At 43.7% G+C, this 18469-nt stretch overlaps 1 protein-coding gene across 3 annotated transcripts in view; it reads left to right on the top strand.

Annotated features, from left to right (window-relative positions):
* Positions 1–1282: 1282 nt before the first annotated feature.
* adhfe1 (alcohol dehydrogenase iron containing 1) overlaps positions 1283–18469 on the top strand; it is a 31105-nt gene continuing 13918 nt past the window's right edge. Inside the window, exons 1-11 of one of the 3 annotated variants that reach the window (XM_041991868.1) lie at positions 1283–1372; positions 1711–1748; positions 1900–1949; positions 3448–3501; positions 9228–9382; positions 9550–9746; positions 9821–9898; positions 9970–10075; positions 10350–10502; positions 10976–11074; positions 12237–12315. In XM_041991868.1, the coding sequence (XP_041847802.1) occupies positions 1320–1372; positions 1711–1748; positions 1900–1949; positions 3448–3501; positions 9228–9382; positions 9550–9746; positions 9821–9898; positions 9970–10075; positions 10350–10502; positions 10976–11074; positions 12237–12315 (1062 nt within the window). In that variant the 5' untranslated portion in view covers positions 1283–1319. The remainder of the gene's footprint in view (positions 1373–1710; positions 1749–1899; positions 1950–3447; positions 3502–9227; positions 9383–9549; positions 9747–9820; positions 9899–9969; positions 10076–10349; positions 10503–10975; positions 11075–12236; positions 12316–18469) is intronic. The other 2 variants (XM_041991867.1, XM_041991866.1) reach the window with 2 other exon arrangements.

Below are 18469 nucleotides of genomic sequence, written 5' to 3'. Positions count from 1 at the left end.
GGTCTTGACAGACTATTCCCTAAATGCAGCGGTAATCCGAAAAACGGCATCACCACCATTCAAATTAGAAACAGTAAAACCAGGAGAGACAACCAGGTGCGTGGGGCCGGATACACACTGCACACGGTTAAAAGAGTCAAAGAGATTTACAAAGTCTTTGGCCAGCGGCTTGTCAAGGCAACACGCATGAATGTTAAAATCCCGACAATTCAAACTCGGTCATATATCGGTACTATTTGAGCCAGAAAGTCTGTGAACTCACTGATAAAGTCCTTGTTATAGTTGGGCAGTCTGTAAACAACAGCACATAGCATCCGAGGAGTCGTGCCTGACTCAAACAAATCCACCTCAAAACTTGAGTTAGGCGGTGTCATCGAGAGTTGTTTACAGGCAAAGGTTTTCCTGTAGACAGTCACCACGCCACCCCCACAGCCTGTCACCCTCGGGGAGCTCAAATATGCAGTCAGGAGGCAAAAGTTCCATAGAAGCAGAGGACGACTGCCGTCCAAGTCTCCGTCTCCGGCGGGGATCCACTCCTCGCCGGCAAAGGTAGGGATGCCAGCGGCGGTCCATCAGCACATCCACATCCAAGCCGACCAGGGAAACCAGGCATGATCCAGTGAACGCCACGGGAGGTAGCAATGGCAATCCAGGCCACTTTACAGAGAAGAGTGGGCTCAGTTTCACCAGGCTTTTTTTTTTCACAAATGTGGAGCCGGCACACGGCACAGGTAGGCCGGGATCCCAGAGAGTAGTGGAGGACAGCTTTTGTGTCCACCCTGCTCAGATTTCAGCAAATTTATAGAAAGTGGTCGTAGATTTAGTAATATCTGGTGATCATACACTAGCAAAGGGTCGACATGAGTTGAGAGAATCCATAAAAACAATATAAACGCTGCAAAGCTGCATAGAGACACACAGCAAGCCGCACACACTGGCGCCATCTTTTCATTATTTCTATTGAAATGATGCAGTTATTTACTCCCTCCTTCGGTTTCTTATTATCATAAGGGGGGATTAACACTGATTGGAACCCCCCCGTGAAAGAAACTAGCCTGTCTTCTTCTGAATCCACCATGGTCCACGTTCTAAGTGGCCATTGTGTTGATATCCAGTTGCTGGTGTGTGATTTGTTGACATAAAGCAAAAATCAGCTGTCCCATGGTACTCTGGTTTTTTTTTTTTTTAAGTCACAGAAGAAGAAACTCTGTTTACCACATTTATTTTGACAGTCTAGGTTTAAACTTCCGGGAAAGGTTTATTGCGAAAAGCAGCGCCGGAAGCAGCCAGCAAACGTCTGTTCGGTGGAATAACCGATCATGGCGGGTCGGGACCGCGTCGTTCATCTGCTAAGGCAGCTCGAGCGTGCAGCGTAAGTCCGACCCTTCCCTGAAAATCCGGTTTAAACCAGAAACCGGTCCAGTCCGCCAGGACGCGGCTGCGAGCCGAACTCCGGTCAAAAATCTGAAACTTTTAAAGCATTCGGGTCAGAGTTCGGTTCGGTTCTGCGAAGAACTCAGAGACAGACCCCCCACCAGCTGATCCGGCTCGCACGTGAAACACGAATAACATTTATATTGATTTATTTTTTTCAGGAAATCACCTGTTGGCACCAGGTGGAGAAAAACTGACCTCAAGCTGTGTTTCTCTCTCTCTCTCTCTCTCTCTCTCTCTCTCTCTCTCTCTCTGTGTGTGTGTGCATGTGAACAGGTGCAGATGTCCTGCTCACTCCAACACTTTCCATCAAGGTGTGTATCAGTCACTCGGAGGTGGATCAATAAGATGTCTGCATGGAAGGCACCTAGTTGATTGATTGATTGATTGATTGATTGATTGATTGATTGATTGATTGATCGATCAGTTATGCAGCTGCAGACCTGTTTGATGTTTTGTCTGCAGGTGTAGGAGCTGTGAGCGGCCCCGTCAGGAACACCGACTACGCCTTCGAGGTACCGATGATGGACTGCTCCACCGCTTAGAGACGTCACAGCTTTTATTATTTTAATGGAAACTTTGGCTCCGCCCCTCTGTTTCTAAGAAGTTAGGTTCTCCTTTTGTTTTGGAGGTCGAGTTGTAAGGTTGATCTGGGGGTGTCCCACAAAACAGGTTTACTGGTTTAGTTGTGTTAAGCTAGACTAGTCTAATCTAGGTAAGTTATTATGGAAACACATGCTGTGCAGCCTGGTAGGGAGCCGGTGTCAGTTCTCGGCATGACACCGGTACGCCAACTCTCACGCGTCGGTCGTAAGACTCACGTTGTTAAGTGGTTCCTTACGCTAAACCTCCGATTTCTCACACTGAAATACACATCGAGAGCAACGGCGGCTAATGGAGAAGTTCGGGAGGATTCCCAGCGGTCAGCCATCTACAGATACATGCAGCTGAGGGATTTTTCCACAAAAGAAAGCCTAAGTAAGGTGATGGGAGTTACTCTGGATTCATACAGAGGGTCTGGCCTGGTTCTCTGCTGAGCTCTGGGTGAGGTAGCGGGAGACACGCCTTATAAAAGCAAGACGAGGAAGAGTGGGACCACATGTGTACATCAGCAAGTTCATTAGGAGGGACGTCTGCTGGAAAACCGTACTGGCTGTTTTCTAACAGCACAGATCAAAAGTAGGAAACGTCTACAGCTGGAGGCCGTGTGGAGGCCGACCATGCTCGCGTTCTCCGGAACCGTGCACAGATGAGGATTTACTGGCAAAAAGTCGCCCGTCCAGGGATGTATGGGGAATATCGAGGAGCTTGTGATGGAAGAGGCTCTGTACTTGACGAAAATCTGGAAACTGTCACCAGAGACTGCTTCAAGGTAAATACTCCACAACAGGAAGAGCGGTTGGAAATGGTCCAGGAAATCGTTGTTATGGGGAAAACTGACATACCTGCAGAGACACGTATGTGGAGAGAATAAAGCAAAATGAGATATGACACCACCAGAAGAAAAGCTGAATGGATGGTGGATGAAAAGTCGAACGTCTGCAGACTTTTTCTTAGTGTTGTTCTAGTTTCTGCCTTGTTTGCTGTATTGTTCACCTGAAAAGGTTTTAAAACTAACACATGCCGACTGTCGGCCACCAAGAGTTTAACTCGTCCAAGCGTCACAGCAGGTGCAGCAAGCTGCTGTTTCTGGTCATCTTCATGGTGATTTCGGGGCTTTCATAGGTTTGGCTTAACCAACACGGGGCTCTGGTAGCTGCTTCAAAGCCGGGGTTTTGGAACCGAGACGTCAGAGGATCCAGGAGCTCAGGATTTATCACTGGATTTGTTAATCCTCTTTTCTGGAATACCCCCCAAGTGATCCAGAATCCCAGCTGAACTGAACTGAGAGTCTTGTTCTGCACATATGATGGGTCGTGTTCAGAGCAGATGTTTCCATCCCCTGAGGAGCATCAGAGGATGCTCTTTGGTGTTCATGTACTTTTTACTGATAAGACATGTCACCTGTTTCAGATGGCGTGTTCCAACATCAGGTATGGAGCAGGAGTCAGCAGGGAGATCGGCATGGTAACTGCAATCTTCATCTCTTCATCATCACTTAGTTCAGCAATAAACTAACAGGTTAGCATTAATTAGCTTATTATTAAACTAAGAGGTTAGCATTAGTTCAGCATTAAACTAACAGGTCAGCAATAGTTAGCTTATTATTAAACTAAGAGGTTAGCATTAGTTCAGCATTAAACTAACAGGTCAGCAATAGTTAGCTTATTATTAAACTAAGAGGTTAGCATTAGTTCAGCATTAAACTAACAGGTCAGCAATAGTTAGCTCAGCATTAAACCAGCTGGTTAGCATTAGTTAGCTCAGCAATAAACTAAGAGGTTAACATTAGCTCAGCATTAAACTAACAGGTTAGCATTAGTAAGCTCAGCAATAAACCAGCTGGTTAGCATTAGTTAGTTCAGCATTAAACTAACAGGTTAGCATTAATTAGCTTATTATTAAACTAAGAGGTTAGCATTAGTTCAGCATTAAACTAACAGGTCAGCAATAGTTAGCTCAGCATTAAACCAGCTGGTTAGCATTAGTTAGCTCAGCAGTAAACTAAGAGGTTAACATTAGCTCAGCATTAAACTAACAGGTCAGCAATAGTTAGCTCAGCATTTAACCAGCTGGTTAGCATTAGTTAATTCAGCATTAAACTAACAGGTTAGCATCAGCTCAGCATTAAACTAACAGGTCAGCAATAGTTAGCTTATTATTAAACTAAGAGGTTAGCATTAGTTCAGCATTAAACTAACAGGTCAGCAATAGTTAGCTCAGCATTAAACCAGCTGGTTAGCATTAGTTAGCTCAGCAATAAACTAAGAGGTTAACATTAGCTCAGCATTAAACTAACAGGTTAGCATTAGTAAGCTCAGCAATAAACCAGCTGGTTAGCATTAGTTAGTTCAGCATTAAACTAACAGGTTAGCATTAATTAGCTTATTATTAAACTAAGAGGTTAGCATTAGTTCAGCATTAAACTAACAGGTCAGCAATAGTTAGCTCAGCATTAAACCAGCTGGTTAGCATTAGTTAGCTCAGCAGTAAACTAAGAGGTTAACATTAGCTCAGCATTAAACTAACAGGTTAGCATTAATTAGCTTATTATTAAACTAAGAGGTTAGCATTAGTTCAGCATTAAACTAATAGGTTAGCATTAGTAAGCTCAGCAATAAACCAGCTAGTTAGCATTAGTTAGTTCAGCATTAAACTAACAGGTTAGCATTAATTAGCTTATTATTAAACTAAGAGGTTAGCATTAGTTCAACATTAAACTAATAGGTTAGCATTAGTAAGCTCAGCAATAAACCAGCTGGTTAGCATTAGTTAGTTCAGCATTAAACTAACAGGTTAGCATTAATTAGCTTATTATTAAACTAAGAGGTTAGCATTAGTTCAACATTAAACTAATAGGTTAGCATTAGTAAGCTCAGCAATAAACCAGCTGGTTAGCATTAGTTAGTTCAGCATTAAACTAACAGGTTAGCATTAAATAGCTCAGTATTAAACTAACAAGTTAGCATAAGTTAGCTTAGCCGTAGACCAGCTGGTTAGCATTAGTTACCTCAGCAGTAAACTAAGAGGTTAGGATTAGCTCAGCATTAAACTAACAGGTTAGCAATAGTTAGCTCAGCATTAAACCAGCGGGTTAGCATTAGTTAATTCAGCATTAAACTAACAGGTTAGCATTAGTTAGCTCAGCATTAAACTAACAGGTCAGCAATAGTTAGCTTATTATTAAACTAAGAGGTTAGCATTAGTTCAGCATTAAACTAACAGGTCAGCAATAGTTAGCTCAGCATTAAACCAGCTGGTTAGCATTAGTTAGCTCAGCAGTAAACTAAGAGGTTAACATTAGCTCAGCATTAAACTAACAGGTTAGCATTAGTAAGCTCAGCAATAAACCAGCTGGTTAGCATTAGTTAGTTCAGCATTAAACTAACAGGTTAGCATTAATTAGCTTATTATTAAACTAAGAGGTTAGCATTAGTTCAGCATTAAACTAACAGGTCAGCAATAGTTAGCTCAGCATTAAACCAGCTGGTTAGCATTAGTTAGCTCAGCAGTAAACTAAGAGGTTAACATTAGCTGAGCATTAAACTAACAGGTCAGCAATAGTTAGCTCAGCATTAAACCAGCTGGTTAGCATTAGTTAGCTCAGCAGTAAACTAAGAGGTTAACATTAGCTCAGCACTAAACTAACAGGTCAGCAATAGTTAGCTCAGCATTAAACCAGCTGGTTAGCATTAGTTAGCTCAGCAGTAAACTAAGAGGTTAACATTAGCTCAGCATTAAACTAACAGGTCAGCAATAGTTAGCTCAGCATTAAACCAGCTGGTTAGCATTAGTTAATTCAGCATTAAACTAACAGGTCAGCAATAGTTAGCTCAGCATTAAACCAGCTGGTTAGCATTAGTTAATTCAGCATTAAACTAACAGGTTAGCATTAGCTCAGCATTAAACTAACAGGTCAGCAATAGTTAGCTCAGCATTAAACCAGCTGGTTAGCATTAGTTAATTCAGCATTAAACTAACAGGTTAGCATTAGTTAGCTCAGCATTAAACTAACAGGTTAGCATTAATTAGCTTATTATTAAACTAAGAGGTTAGCATTAGTTCAGCATTAAACTAATAGGTTAGCATTAGTAAGCTCAGCAATAAACCAGCTGGTTAGCATTAGTTAGTTCTGCATTAAACTAACAGGTTAGCATTAATTAGCTTATTATTAAACTAAGAGGTTAGCATTAGTTCAGCATTAAACTAATAGGTTAGCATTAGTAAGCTCAGCAATAAACCAGCTAGTTAGCATTAGTTAGTTCAGCATTAAACTAACAGGTTAGCATTAATTAGCTTATTATTAAACTAAGAGGTTAGCATTAGTTCAACATTAAACTAATAGGTTAGCATTAGTAAGCTCAGCAATAAACCAGCTGGTTAGCATTAGTTAGTTCAGCATTAAACTAACAGGTTAGCATTAATTAGCTTATTATTAAACTAAGAGGTTAGCATTAGTTCAACATTAAACTAATAGGTTAGCATTAGTAAGCTCAGCAATAAACCAGCTGGTTAGCATTAGTTAGTTCAACATTAAACTAACAGGTTAGCATTAAATAGCTCAGTATTAAACTAACAAGTTAGCATAAGTTAGCTTAGCCGTAAACTAGCTGGTTAGCATTAGTTAGCTCAGCAGTAAACTAAGAGGTTAGGATTAGCTCAGCATTAAACTAACAGGTTAGCAATAGTTAGCTCAGCAGTAAACCAGCTGGTTAGCATTAGTTAATTCAGCATTAAACTAACAGGTTAGCATTAAATAGCTCAGTATTAAACTAACAAGTTAGCATAAGTTAGCTTAGCCGTAAACTAGCTGGTTAGCATTAGTTAGCTCAGCAGTAAACTAAGAGGTTAACATTAGCTCAGCATTAAACTAACAGGTTAGCAATAGTTAGCTCAGCATTAAACCAGCTGGTTAGCATTAGTTAATTCAGCATTAAACTAACAGGTTAGCATTAGTTAGCTCAGCATTAAACCAACAGGTCAGCAGTAGTTAACGCAGCATCAAACCAGCTGGTTAGCATTAGTTAGCTCAGCATTAAACTACGAGGTTAGCATTAGTTCAACATTAAACTAACAAGTTAGCGTTAGTTAGCTCAGCATAAAACCAGCTGGTTAGCATTAGTAAGCTTAGCAATAAACTAACAGGTTAGCATTAGTTAGTTCAGCATTAAGCTAAGAGGTTAGCAAATAATTAGCTCAGCATTAAACTAACAGGTTAGCATTATTTAGCTTAGTATTAAACTAAGAGGTTAGCATTAGTTCAGCATTAAACTAATAGGTTAGCATTAGTAAGCTCAGCAATAAACCAGCTGGTTAGCATTAGTTAGTTCAGCATTAAACTAACAGGTTAGCATTAATTAGCTCAGTATTAAACTAACAAATTAGCATAAGTTAGCTTACCCGTAAACCAGCTGGTTAGCATTAGTTAGCTTAGCATTAAACTAAGAGGCTAGCATTAGTTCAACATTAAACTAACAAGTATGCGTTAGTTAGCTCAGCATAAAACCAGCTGGTTACCATTAGTAAGCTTAGCGATAAACTAACAGGTTAGCATTAGTTATTTCAGCATTAAGCTAAGAGGTTAGCATTAATTAGCTCAGCATTAAACTAAGAGGTTAGCATTAGTTAAGCATTAAACTAATAGGTTAGCATTAGTAAGCTTAGGAATAAACTAACAGGTTAGCATTAGTTAGTTCAACATTAGGCTAAGAGGTTAGCATTAATTAGCTCAGTATTAAACTAAGGTCAGCATTAGTTAGTTCAGCATTAAACTAACAGGTTAGCATGAATTAGCTCAGTATTAAACTAACAAGGTAACCATAAGTTAGCTCAGCCGTAAACCAGCTGGTTAGCATTAGTTAGCTCAGCATTAAACTAACAGGTTAGCAATAGTTAGCTCAGCAGTAAACCAGCTGGTTAGCATTAGTTAATTCAGCATTAAACTAACAGGTTAGCATTAAATAGCTCAGTATTAAACTAACAAGTTAGCATAAGTTAGCTTAGCCGTAAACTAGCTGGTTAGCATTAGTTAGCTCAGCAGTAAACTAAGAGGTTAACATTAGCTCAGCATTAAACTAACAGGTTAGCAATAGTTAGCTCAGCATTAAACCAGCTGGTTAGCATTAGTTAATTCAGCATTAAACTAACAGGTTAGCATTAGTTAGCTCAGCATTAAACCAACAGGTCAGCAGTAGTTAACGCAGCATCAAACCAGCTGGTTAGCATTAGTTAGCTCAGCATTAAACTACGAGGTTAGCATTAGTTCAACATTAAACTAACAAGTTAGCGTTAGTTAGCTCAGCATAAAACCAGCTGGTTAGCATTAGTAAGCTTAGCAATAAACTAACAGGTTAGCATTAGTTAGTTCAGCATTAAGCTAAGAGGTTAGCAAATAATTAGCTCAGCATTAAACTAACAGGTTAGCATTATTTAGCTTAGTATTAAACTAAGAGGTTAGCATTAGTTCAGCATTAAACTAATAGGTTAGCATTAGTAAGCTCAGCAATAAACCAGCTGGTTAGCATTAGTTAGTTCAGCATTAAACTAACAGGTTAGCATTAATTAGCTCAGTATTAAACTAACAAATTAGCATAAGTTAGCTTACCCGTAAACCAGCTGGTTAGCATTAGTTAGCTTAGCATTAAACTAAGAGGCTAGCATTAGTTCAACATTAAACTAACAAGTATGCGTTAGTTAGCTCAGCATAAAACCAGCTGGTTACCATTAGTAAGCTTAGCGATAAACTAACAGGTTAGCATTAGTTATTTCAGCATTAAGCTAAGAGGTTAGCATTAATTAGCTCAGCATTAAACTAAGAGGTTAGCATTAGTTAAGCATTAAACTAATAGGTTAGCATTAGTAAGCTTAGGAATAAACTAACAGGTTAGCATTAGTTAGTTCAACATTAGGCTAAGAGGTTAGCATTAATTAGCTCAGTATTAAACTAAGGTCAGCATTAGTTAGTTCAGCATTAAACTAACAGGTTAGCATGAATTAGCTCAGTATTAAACTAACAAGGTAACCATAAGTTAGCTCAGCCGTAAACCAGCTGGTTAGCATTAGTTAGCTCAGCATTAAACTAAGAGGTTAGCATTAGTTCAACATTAAACTAACAAGTTAGCATTAGTTAGCTCAGCATAAAACCTGCTGGTTAGCATTAGTTAGCTTAGCATTAAACTGCTGTGATCCTGCAGGACCTGCAGAACTTTGGGGCTCGGAACGTTTGTCTGATGACGGACAAGAACTTGTCTCGCCTTCCTCCGATGAACGCTGTCCTGGAGTCTCTAGTGAAGAACGGAGTCAAGTATGAAGTCTATGACAACGTCCGGGTGGAGCCCACGGACTCCAGGTGAGACCGGTCACAGCAGCTGACCTTCTGCTCTCTGATTGGCTAATAGGAACAGGGCAACCACATGTGTCCAGTCAGAGACCAGAACTGGATTTGTTGAACCAGTTTCAGTACATTAAAGAAGCAGAAATGAGCCCCAGCTCCACCGACTCTCCTGCCTGTTTCAGTTTCAAAGAAGCCATCGCATTTGCTAAAAACGGCTCGTTTGATGTGTTTGTGGCGGTGGGCGGAGGATCAGTGATTGACACCTGTAAAGCAGCCAATCTGTACATGTCGCATCCTGACGCAGAGTTCCTGGACTTTGTCAACGCTCCGATCGGTAAAGGAAAGCCTGTCACAGGAATGCTGAAGCCGCTAATCGCAGGTGCACCTCCTCATCGTGTGTTTATCTCCTGTGTTTGTCTCGTTTTCTTATGGTTTCTGGGTTTTTGTGTCCAGTTCCCACGACTGCAGGCACTGGCAGTGAGACCACTGGAGTCGCCATCTTCGACTTTGAGCCCTTGAAGGCCAAAACAGGTGAAGATAATGAAAGATCAGGTGTATCTGCTGTTTGAAATACTGAACTGTGATTGGTTGTGTGTGCTCAGGTATCGCCAGCAGAGCCATCAGACCCACGCTGGGCATCGTTGACCCAATGCACACACTGAGCATGCCTGAACGAGTGGTGGCCAACAGCGGCTTTGACGTCCTCTGGTTGGTTTGATCTTTGAAACGTGATGTAATTCTCAGATTCTCTGGTTTGTTGGGTGATTAGTGATATGGAAGGCGGGGCTAGAGTGGCATGGTTTCAGTAGTGGGTGGAGTTAACAGTTTACCAGGAGCTCCTGTTGTCGACGTGTTTTAACCATAATTTTCTAATAAATTAAAATTGACCAGCAGAGCCAACCCAGTGCCTGCTGTTACCATGGAAACACAACTGAGCTCCACAGACAGGTGATGCAGCTTACCTCTGATTTGTGTCTGTCAGTCATGCTCTGGAGTCGTACACCGCCCTGCCTTACAACCAGAGGAGCCCCTGCCCCTCCAACCCCATCGACCGCCCTGCATACCAGGGCAGCAACCCCATCAGCGACGTCTGGTCCCGTCACGCCCTCCACGTGGTCGCCAACTACATGAAAAGGTGAGTAAACACCTCCGAGTCTGGGTGGTGGTAACGGTTCTGGTTCTGAATCGGTTCTTTAGAAATTAGTTTTAGTCCAAAAAATTGGTTTCAGATTAGCACCAAATTTCAAATTTAAGACCCACTTACATCAGGATCTGGAGGTCCAGAGTCCTCCCAGGTTCAGAACTAGAGCCCAGAGCCACTTTCAGTGTTAGGACAGTTTAGATCCAGTGTCGTGTTACGGATCAAAGTTTGGCCCTGTTGCTAGGGTTTAGGAGTTCGGATCCACTTTTGAGTTTAGAACAGTAGCTTGTTTGTTTTTTTTTTTTTTTTTAGTACATTAAATCAGGAAGGAAAAGTCAAATTAAAAATAAATCTGGATTTATCCAAACAAAACTAAATACCGATTAAATCAAACTGAGCTATATCTGTATATGAATCTGTATAAAGTGTTTATGTGAATGATTGACTGATGTACTGTTTATTCTTAGAGCCGTGCGGGACCCAGAGGACCTGGAAGCTCGGTCCAGCATGCACCTGGCCAGCGTGTTTGCTGGGATTGGCTTTGGGAATGCTGGAGTTCATCTGTGGTAAGGAACAGAATTCCAGTTTCCTTCTGTTGTATGTGTTCACCTGAAACGGATTTCATGACACTGGCGGCGTGACGTCCACCCTGGAGAGATGTTAAGGTCCACAACATGCAAGTCCGTTATGTTCACCTCAGAGAGACGTCAACTTCCGTTATGCTCACCTCAGATTGACGTCAACGTTCGTTACGCTCACCTCAGAGACGTCAACGTCCGTTACGTTCACCTCAGATTGACGTCAACGTTCGTTACGCTCACCTCAGAGACGTCAACGTTCGTTACGCTCACCTCAGAGACGTCAACGTTCGTTACGCTCACCTCAGAGACGTCAATGTCCGTTACGCTCACCTCAGAGAGACGTCAACGTCCGTTACGTTCACCTCAGATTGACGTCAACGTTCGTTACGCTCACCTCAGAGACGTCAACGTCCGTTACGTTCACCTCAGATTGACGTCAACGTTCGTTACGCTCACCTCAGAGACGTCAACGTCCGTTACGTTCACCTCAGATTGACGTCAACGTTCGTTACGCTCACCTCAGAGACGTCAACGTTCATTACGCTCACCTCAGATTGACGTCAACGTTCGTTACGCTCACCTCAGAGACGTCAACGTCCGTTACGCTCACCTCAGATTGACGTCAACGTTCGTTACGCTCACCTCAGAGACGTCAACGTCCGTTACGCTCACCTCAGAGAGACGTCAACGTCCATTACGTTCACCTCAGATTGACGTCAACGTTCGTTACGCTCACCTCAGAGAGACGTCAACGTCCGTTAGGCTCACCTCCCCTCAGAGAGACGTCAACATCCGTTAGGCTCACCACGGTGACTAGTTAACTAGGCTATTCTATTATGATCACCTCGGAGAGACATGAACGTCCGCTACGTCCATCTCGGAGACACGGGAACATCCGCTACATCCATTTAGGAGATACGTTAATGTCCACTATGTTCAAGTCGGAGAGACATGATTATCCGTTACGTCCACCTCAGAGAGACGTGAGCATCCCTTACGTCCATTTCAGAACAATGTCATCGTCCACGACGTCCACCTACGAGAGACGTGTGTGATCTGTGATGATGAGAACCAGTTTCTAAAGTCAAAAGGACGAAATCTAGAATGATTTATCATGACACTAAAACGTTTGTTTCTGTTGCTGCAGTCATGGGATGTCGTATCCAATCGCAGGAAACGTGAAGACTCACTCAGCGAGGGGTTACAGTGTGGACCACCCCCTGGTGGTGAGCAGTAGAACCACAACTCAAACATCCTTCACTTCTAAAACTGATACAGGGTTCAGGGGCTTAATTTCTCCACAGTGTGATGGCTTAAATTCATCGACTCGGCCTGAGAAGGATTCCCCACATCCTTTTCAACATTTCCCAAAGTTCGTGGCATGACAGTGATTCTTCTGGGAAAATGGCTGTGACATGTGAAGACCATGTTAAAGTAAAAAAATCAACAAAGACAAACTACAGATTGAAACTGTTTCAACAGAAATGGAACGTAAACAGGAACGTAACAAGAACGTAATTAGAACGTAAAAGTTAACAAACAGGAACGTAACAAGAACGAAAACAGAACGTAAAAGTTAACGTAACCAGGAAAGTAACAAGAACGTAAACAGGAACGTAAAAGTTAACAAACAGTAACGTAACAAGAACGTAAACAGAACGTAAAAGTTAACGTAAACAGGAATGTAACAAGAACATAAACAGAATGTAAAAGTTAACAAACAGGAACGTAACAAGAACGTAAAGAGAATGTAAAAGTTAACGTAAACAGAATGTAAAAGTTAACAAACAGTAACGTAACAAGAACGTAAACAGAACGTAAAAGTTAACGTAAACAGAATGTAAAAGTTAACGTAAACAGGAATGTAACAAGAACGTAAACAGGAACGTAAAAGTTAACAAACAGTAACGTAACAAGAACGTAAACAGAACGTAAAAGTTAACGTAAACAGAACGTAAAAGTTAACGTAAACAGAACGTAAAAGTTAACGTAAACAGGAATGTAACAAGAACGTAAACAGAATGTAAAAGTTAACAAACAGGAACGTAACAAGAACGTAAAAGTTAACAAACAGGACCGTAAGAAGAACGTAAACAGAACGTAAAAGTTAACAAACAGGAATGTAAACAGAACGTAAAAGTTAGCATAAACAGAACGTAAAAGTTAACGTGAACAGAACGTAAAAGTTAACGTAAACAGGAATGCAACAAGAACGTAAACAGGACATAAAAGTTAACAAACAGGAACATAACAAGAACGTAAACAGAACGTAAAAGTTAACAAACAGGAACGTAAACAGAACGTAAAAGTTAACGTGAACAGAACTTAAAAGTTAACGTAAACAGGAACTTAACAAGAACGTAAACAGGACATAAAAGTTAACAAACAGGAATGTAACAAGAACGTAAACATGACGTAAAAGTTAACAAACAGGAACGTAACAAGAACATAAACAGGACATAAAAGTTAACAAACAGGAACGTAACAAGAACATAAACTGAACGTTAAAGTAAAACAGGAACGTAAAAGTAAACATAAACAGGAAAATAAAAGAACTTAAACAAAAAAATAAAAGAACGTAAACAGAACGTAAAAGTTAACGTAAACTAGACCGTAACAAGAAAGTAAACGATACCACAAACAGAATGGAATGTAAACAGTAGGCTTGTACAAAACTCAGAATCGAACAGAGAATTTCATCTAAATTCTAATCAGTTCTTGAATTTGAATTTTATTATTTTTATTTGAATTGAGATTGCAAACAGGAAGCAGAATTGCAGTTCAAATTCGAATTGCAGAACGTAGAATTAATCAGAATTTACCCTATTTCAGGTAATTGCTTCATCTGGCTTTCATACCACACTGCCAAACCTGGTTCTGATGGGACCAGGACCTCATTTATCAAACTGAGTAGCAAAGCAGACTACAGGCGGCGTCTGCGGCGTAAACAGGAAATGCTGCTCTTCACCTTCCAGATTTATCAAAGCGTGCGCACAAACGTCCTCCACCTGTTTCCGTTTATAAACTAGAATCAACTCTAAAGCGGCGCAGGTGAGGAACGCCTATAAATAAATGCTATAAATGGTCAGGTGGACGCCTGTAATACATATTCATCACATCGTTTCCATGACGGCTCGGGAGGGAAAAAGAGGGAAGAAGTGGAATTTTTTTGGGTGTGAGATAGAGATCCTGATGGACCACGTTGGAAAAGGTAAAAATGTGTAACTGGTGGACATGGCGTGGACGTTACTGGTGTCAGAAAGACATAATAGTGGCAGCAGGTGGAGACGCTGTCATCACAGGGAAGAAACGCCAGAGGCATCGTAACATACGGATGGATATCTCAGTCGGTAGAACATCGTCTGCATGCAGGAGATGGAAGTTTGAATCTTACATGTGTGAATCGCTTTGGAGAAAAGCTGCTAAATGACGGTAATGATGCCTTCTGCATCCAGCCTCTCAGCAGAGAAAAGTGGAGAAAACTTTCTTTAATCGCTCCATTATAATCTGAGAACTACTGACATTTGCTCTTTTTTTCATCTTTTGTCTCCTCTGATATCATGCTAAAGACGCCACTGCTTTGCACTTCCTCTGTAATTTCATTTCCAGCCATGTCCTCCAGGCAGCCCAGGAGCTCATTCTGAATTATTTTACTTGTGTTTGGACGTCAACCTTTTCTTCACAATTAACAATTGTTTCTAGAATTGCCATAAAGTTCCGTTTAGAGGCAGCAGACTCATTGTGTCCTCAGAGCGATGCTTTGCAGCCAGCAGTAACACTTGTATTGTTTTGTGTAGTCCCGGTTTTCTTTAACTTGTCTGTTATGCTTCTTGTTCAGGGAACAGTGTTGCATTGCTGGTTACAGCTGTTTGGTGGTCTCTCCATGCAGTCCATGGAGGCATGGATGGAAAAGCTGTGTGTAGCCTTCTTCCAGCTCTTAAATACAGATGGTGCATCAAATACTGTGTCTGCAGTTTTAGGAGGACTAAAACGTCTGCAAGCGTAACAATATGCAGAGTCCAGTTGTTTTGAATGTTCAAGCCAGGCTGTCTTGAAACGTCTCCTTTGGTCCCCCATCAAGGCCGTGGAAAGATTTCCAGCTTTGGCTGCGCTGGTTGGTCCTCTGGTCATGCTGGTATCTGAGCGAAATGTTTTTCAGAAACAAGATAGAAAAAGATGCTTTTAAAATGGCCAGAATTAAACATATTACTATATTAAATACTGTATGATGAATAAGTCTAAAGATGATGAGGATGATAAGAAAAATAATCTTATTGTATCTGTTCACTTCTGGATCATATATCCACCCTAAATGTTTAGCAGCAGCACAAAAAGACATGTATGATTTTATCATTTCAATCATAAAAAAACTGATAAAATCTTTGCTGCTTTAAAAAGATGCAGGTTATCTTTTTTTTTTTGCTCGTGAATGGACTGCGTCTGACTCTCTGCATCACCTTCAGCCACATCCAAGTCCATCTCTTCCTCCTGCTCTTTCTTGTCCCTCAAATCACCCTCTCCCTGCAGTTTCCTCTTCTACCCAGGCCTCCGTTTCCCCTCCGTTACTCTTCTACCCAGGCCTCCATTTCCCCTCCGTTACTCTTCTACCCAGGCCTCCGTTTCCCCTCCGTTTCTCTTCTACCCAGGCCTCCGTTTCCCCTCCGTTACTCTCCTACCCAGGCCTCCGTTTCCCCTCCATTTCTCTTCTACCCAGGCCTCCGTTTCCCCTCCGTTACTCTCCTACCCAGGCCTCCGTTTCCCCTCCATTTCTCTTCTACCCAGGCCTCCTTTTCCCCTCCGTTACTCTTCTACCCAGGCCTCCGTTTCCCCTTCATTTTCTCTTCTACCCAGGCCTCTGTTTCCCCTCCGTTTCCTCTTCTACCCAGGCCTCCTTTTCCCCTCCATTTCTCTTCTACCCAGGCCTCCTTTTCCCCTCCGTTACTCTTCTACCCAGGCCTCCGTTTCCCCTTCATTTTCTCTTCTACCCAGGCCTCTGTTTCCCCTCCGTTACTCTTCAACCCAGGCCTCCGTTTCCCCTTCGTTTCCTCTTCTACCCAGGCCTCCTTTTCCCCTCCGTTACTCTTCTACCCAGGCCTCCGTTTCCCCTTCATTTTCTCTTCTACCCAGGCCTCCGTTTCCCCTCCGTTTCCTCTTCTACCCAGGCCTCCGTTTCCCCTCCGTTTCCTCTTCTACCCAGGCCTCCGTTTCCCCTCCGTTACTCTTCTACCCAGGCCTCCGTTTCCCCTCCGTTACTCTTCTACCCAGGCCTCCGTTTCCCCTCCGTTTCCTCTTCTACCCAGGCCTCCGTTTCCCCTCCGTTACTCTTCTACCGAGGCCTCCGTTTCCCCTCCGTTTCTCTTCTACCCAGGCCTCCGTTTCCCCTCCGTTACTCTTCTACCCAGGCCTCCGTTTCCCTTCCGTTTCCTCTTCTACCCAGGCCTCCATTTCCCCTCCATTACTCTTCTACCCAGGCCTCCGTTTCCCCTCCGTTTCTCTTCTACCCAGGCCTCCGTTTCCCCTCCGTTACTCTCCTACCCAGGCCTCCGTTTCCCCTCCGTTACTCTCCTACCCAGGCCTCCGTTTCCCCTCCGTTTCCTCTTCTACCCAGGCCTCCTTTTCCCCTCCGTTACTCTTCTACCCAGGCCTCCGTTTCCCCTTCGTTTTCTCTTCTACCCAGGCCTCCATTTCCCCTCCGTTTCCTCTTCTACCCAGGCCTCCGTTTCCCCTCCGTTTCCTCTTCTACCCAGGCCTCCGTTTCCCCTCCGTTTCCTCTTCTACCCAGGCCTCCGTTTCCCCTCCGTTACTCTTCTACCGAGGCCTCCGTTTCCCCTCCGTTTCTCTTCTACCCAGGCCTCCTTTTCCCCTCCGTTACTCTTCTACCCAGGCCTCCATTTCCCCTCTGTTACTCTACTGCCCAGGCCTCCGTTTCCTCTTCTACCCAGGCCTCCGTTTCCCCTCCGTTTCCTCTTCTGCCCAGGCCTCCGTTTCCCCTCCGTTTCCTCTTCTACCCAGGCCTCCGTTTCCCCTCCGTTTCCTCTTCTGCCCAGGCCTCCGTTTCCCCTCCGTTTCCTCTTCTACCCAGGCCTCCGTTTCCCCTCCGTTTCCTCTTCTGCCCAGGCCTCCGTTTCCCCTCCGTTTCCTCTTCTACCCAGGCCTCCGTTTCCTCTTCTACCCATGCCTCCGTTTCCCCTCCGTTACTCTTCTACCCAGGCCTCCGTTTCCCCTCCGTTTCCTCTTCTACCCAGGCCTCCGTTTCCCCTCCGTTACTCTTCTACCCAGGCCTCCGTTTCCCCTCCGTTTCCTCTTCTGCCCAGGCCTCCGTTTCCTCTTCTACCCAGGCCTCCGTTTCCCCTCCGTTTCCTCTTCTACCCAGGCCTCCGTTTCCCCTCCGTTTCCTCTTCTGCCCAGGCCTCCGTTTACTCTTCTACCCAGGCCTCCATTTCCCCTCCGTTTCCTCTTTTACCCAGGCCTCCGTTTCCCCTCCATTTCCTCTTCTACCCAGGCCTCCGTTTCCCCTCCGTTACTCTTCTGCCCAGGCCTCCGTTTCCCCTCCGTTACTCTTCTGCCCAGGCCTCCGTTTCCCCTCCGTTTAATTTTCTACCCAGGCCTCCGTTTCCCCTCTGTTACTCTTCTACCCAGGCCTCCATTTCCCCTCTGTTACTCTTCTGCCCAGGCCTCCGTTTCCCCTCCGTTACTCTTCTGCCCAGGCCTCCGTTTACTCTTCTACCCAGGCCTCCATTTCCCCTCCGTTTCCTCTTTTACCCAGGCCTCCGCTTCCCCTCCATTTCCTCTTCTACCCAGGCCTCCGTTTCCCCTCCGTTTCCTCTTCTACCCAGGCCTCCGTTTCCCCTCCGTTTCCTCTTCTGCCCAGGCCTCCGTTTCCCCTCCGTTACTCTTCTACCCAGGCCTCCGTTTCCCCTCCGTTACTATTCTGCCCAGGTCTCCGTTTCCCCTCCGTTACTCTTCTGCCCAGGCCTCCGTTTCCCCTCCGTTACTCTTCTGCCCAGGCCTCCGTTTCCCCTCCGTTACTCTTCTGCCCAGGCCTCCGTTTCCCCTCCGTTTAATTTTCTACCCAGGCCTCCGTTTCCCCTCTGTTACTCTTCTACCCAGGCCTCCGTTTCCCCTTCATTTTCTCTTCTACCCAGGCCTCTGTTTCCCCTCCGTTACTCTTCAACCCAGGCCTCCGTTTCCCCTTCGTTTCCTCTTCTACCCAGGCCTCCTTTTCCCCTCCGTTACTCTTCTACCCAGGCCTCCGTTTCCCCTTCATTTTCTCTTCTACCCAGGCCTCTGTTTCCCCTCCGTTACTCTTCAACCCAGGCCTCCGTTTCCCCTCCGTTTCCTCTTCTACCCAGGCCTCCGTTTCCCCTCCGTTTCCTCTTC

Source organism: Melanotaenia boesemani, chromosome 8 (assembly GCF_017639745.1).
Source record: "Melanotaenia boesemani isolate fMelBoe1 chromosome 8, fMelBoe1.pri, whole genome shotgun sequence".
NCBI lineage: Eukaryota > Metazoa > Chordata > Actinopteri > Atheriniformes > Melanotaeniidae > Melanotaenia > Melanotaenia boesemani.
Note: the sequence above shows the minus strand (reverse complement) of the source record. Positions and strands in the feature narration are given on the sequence as shown.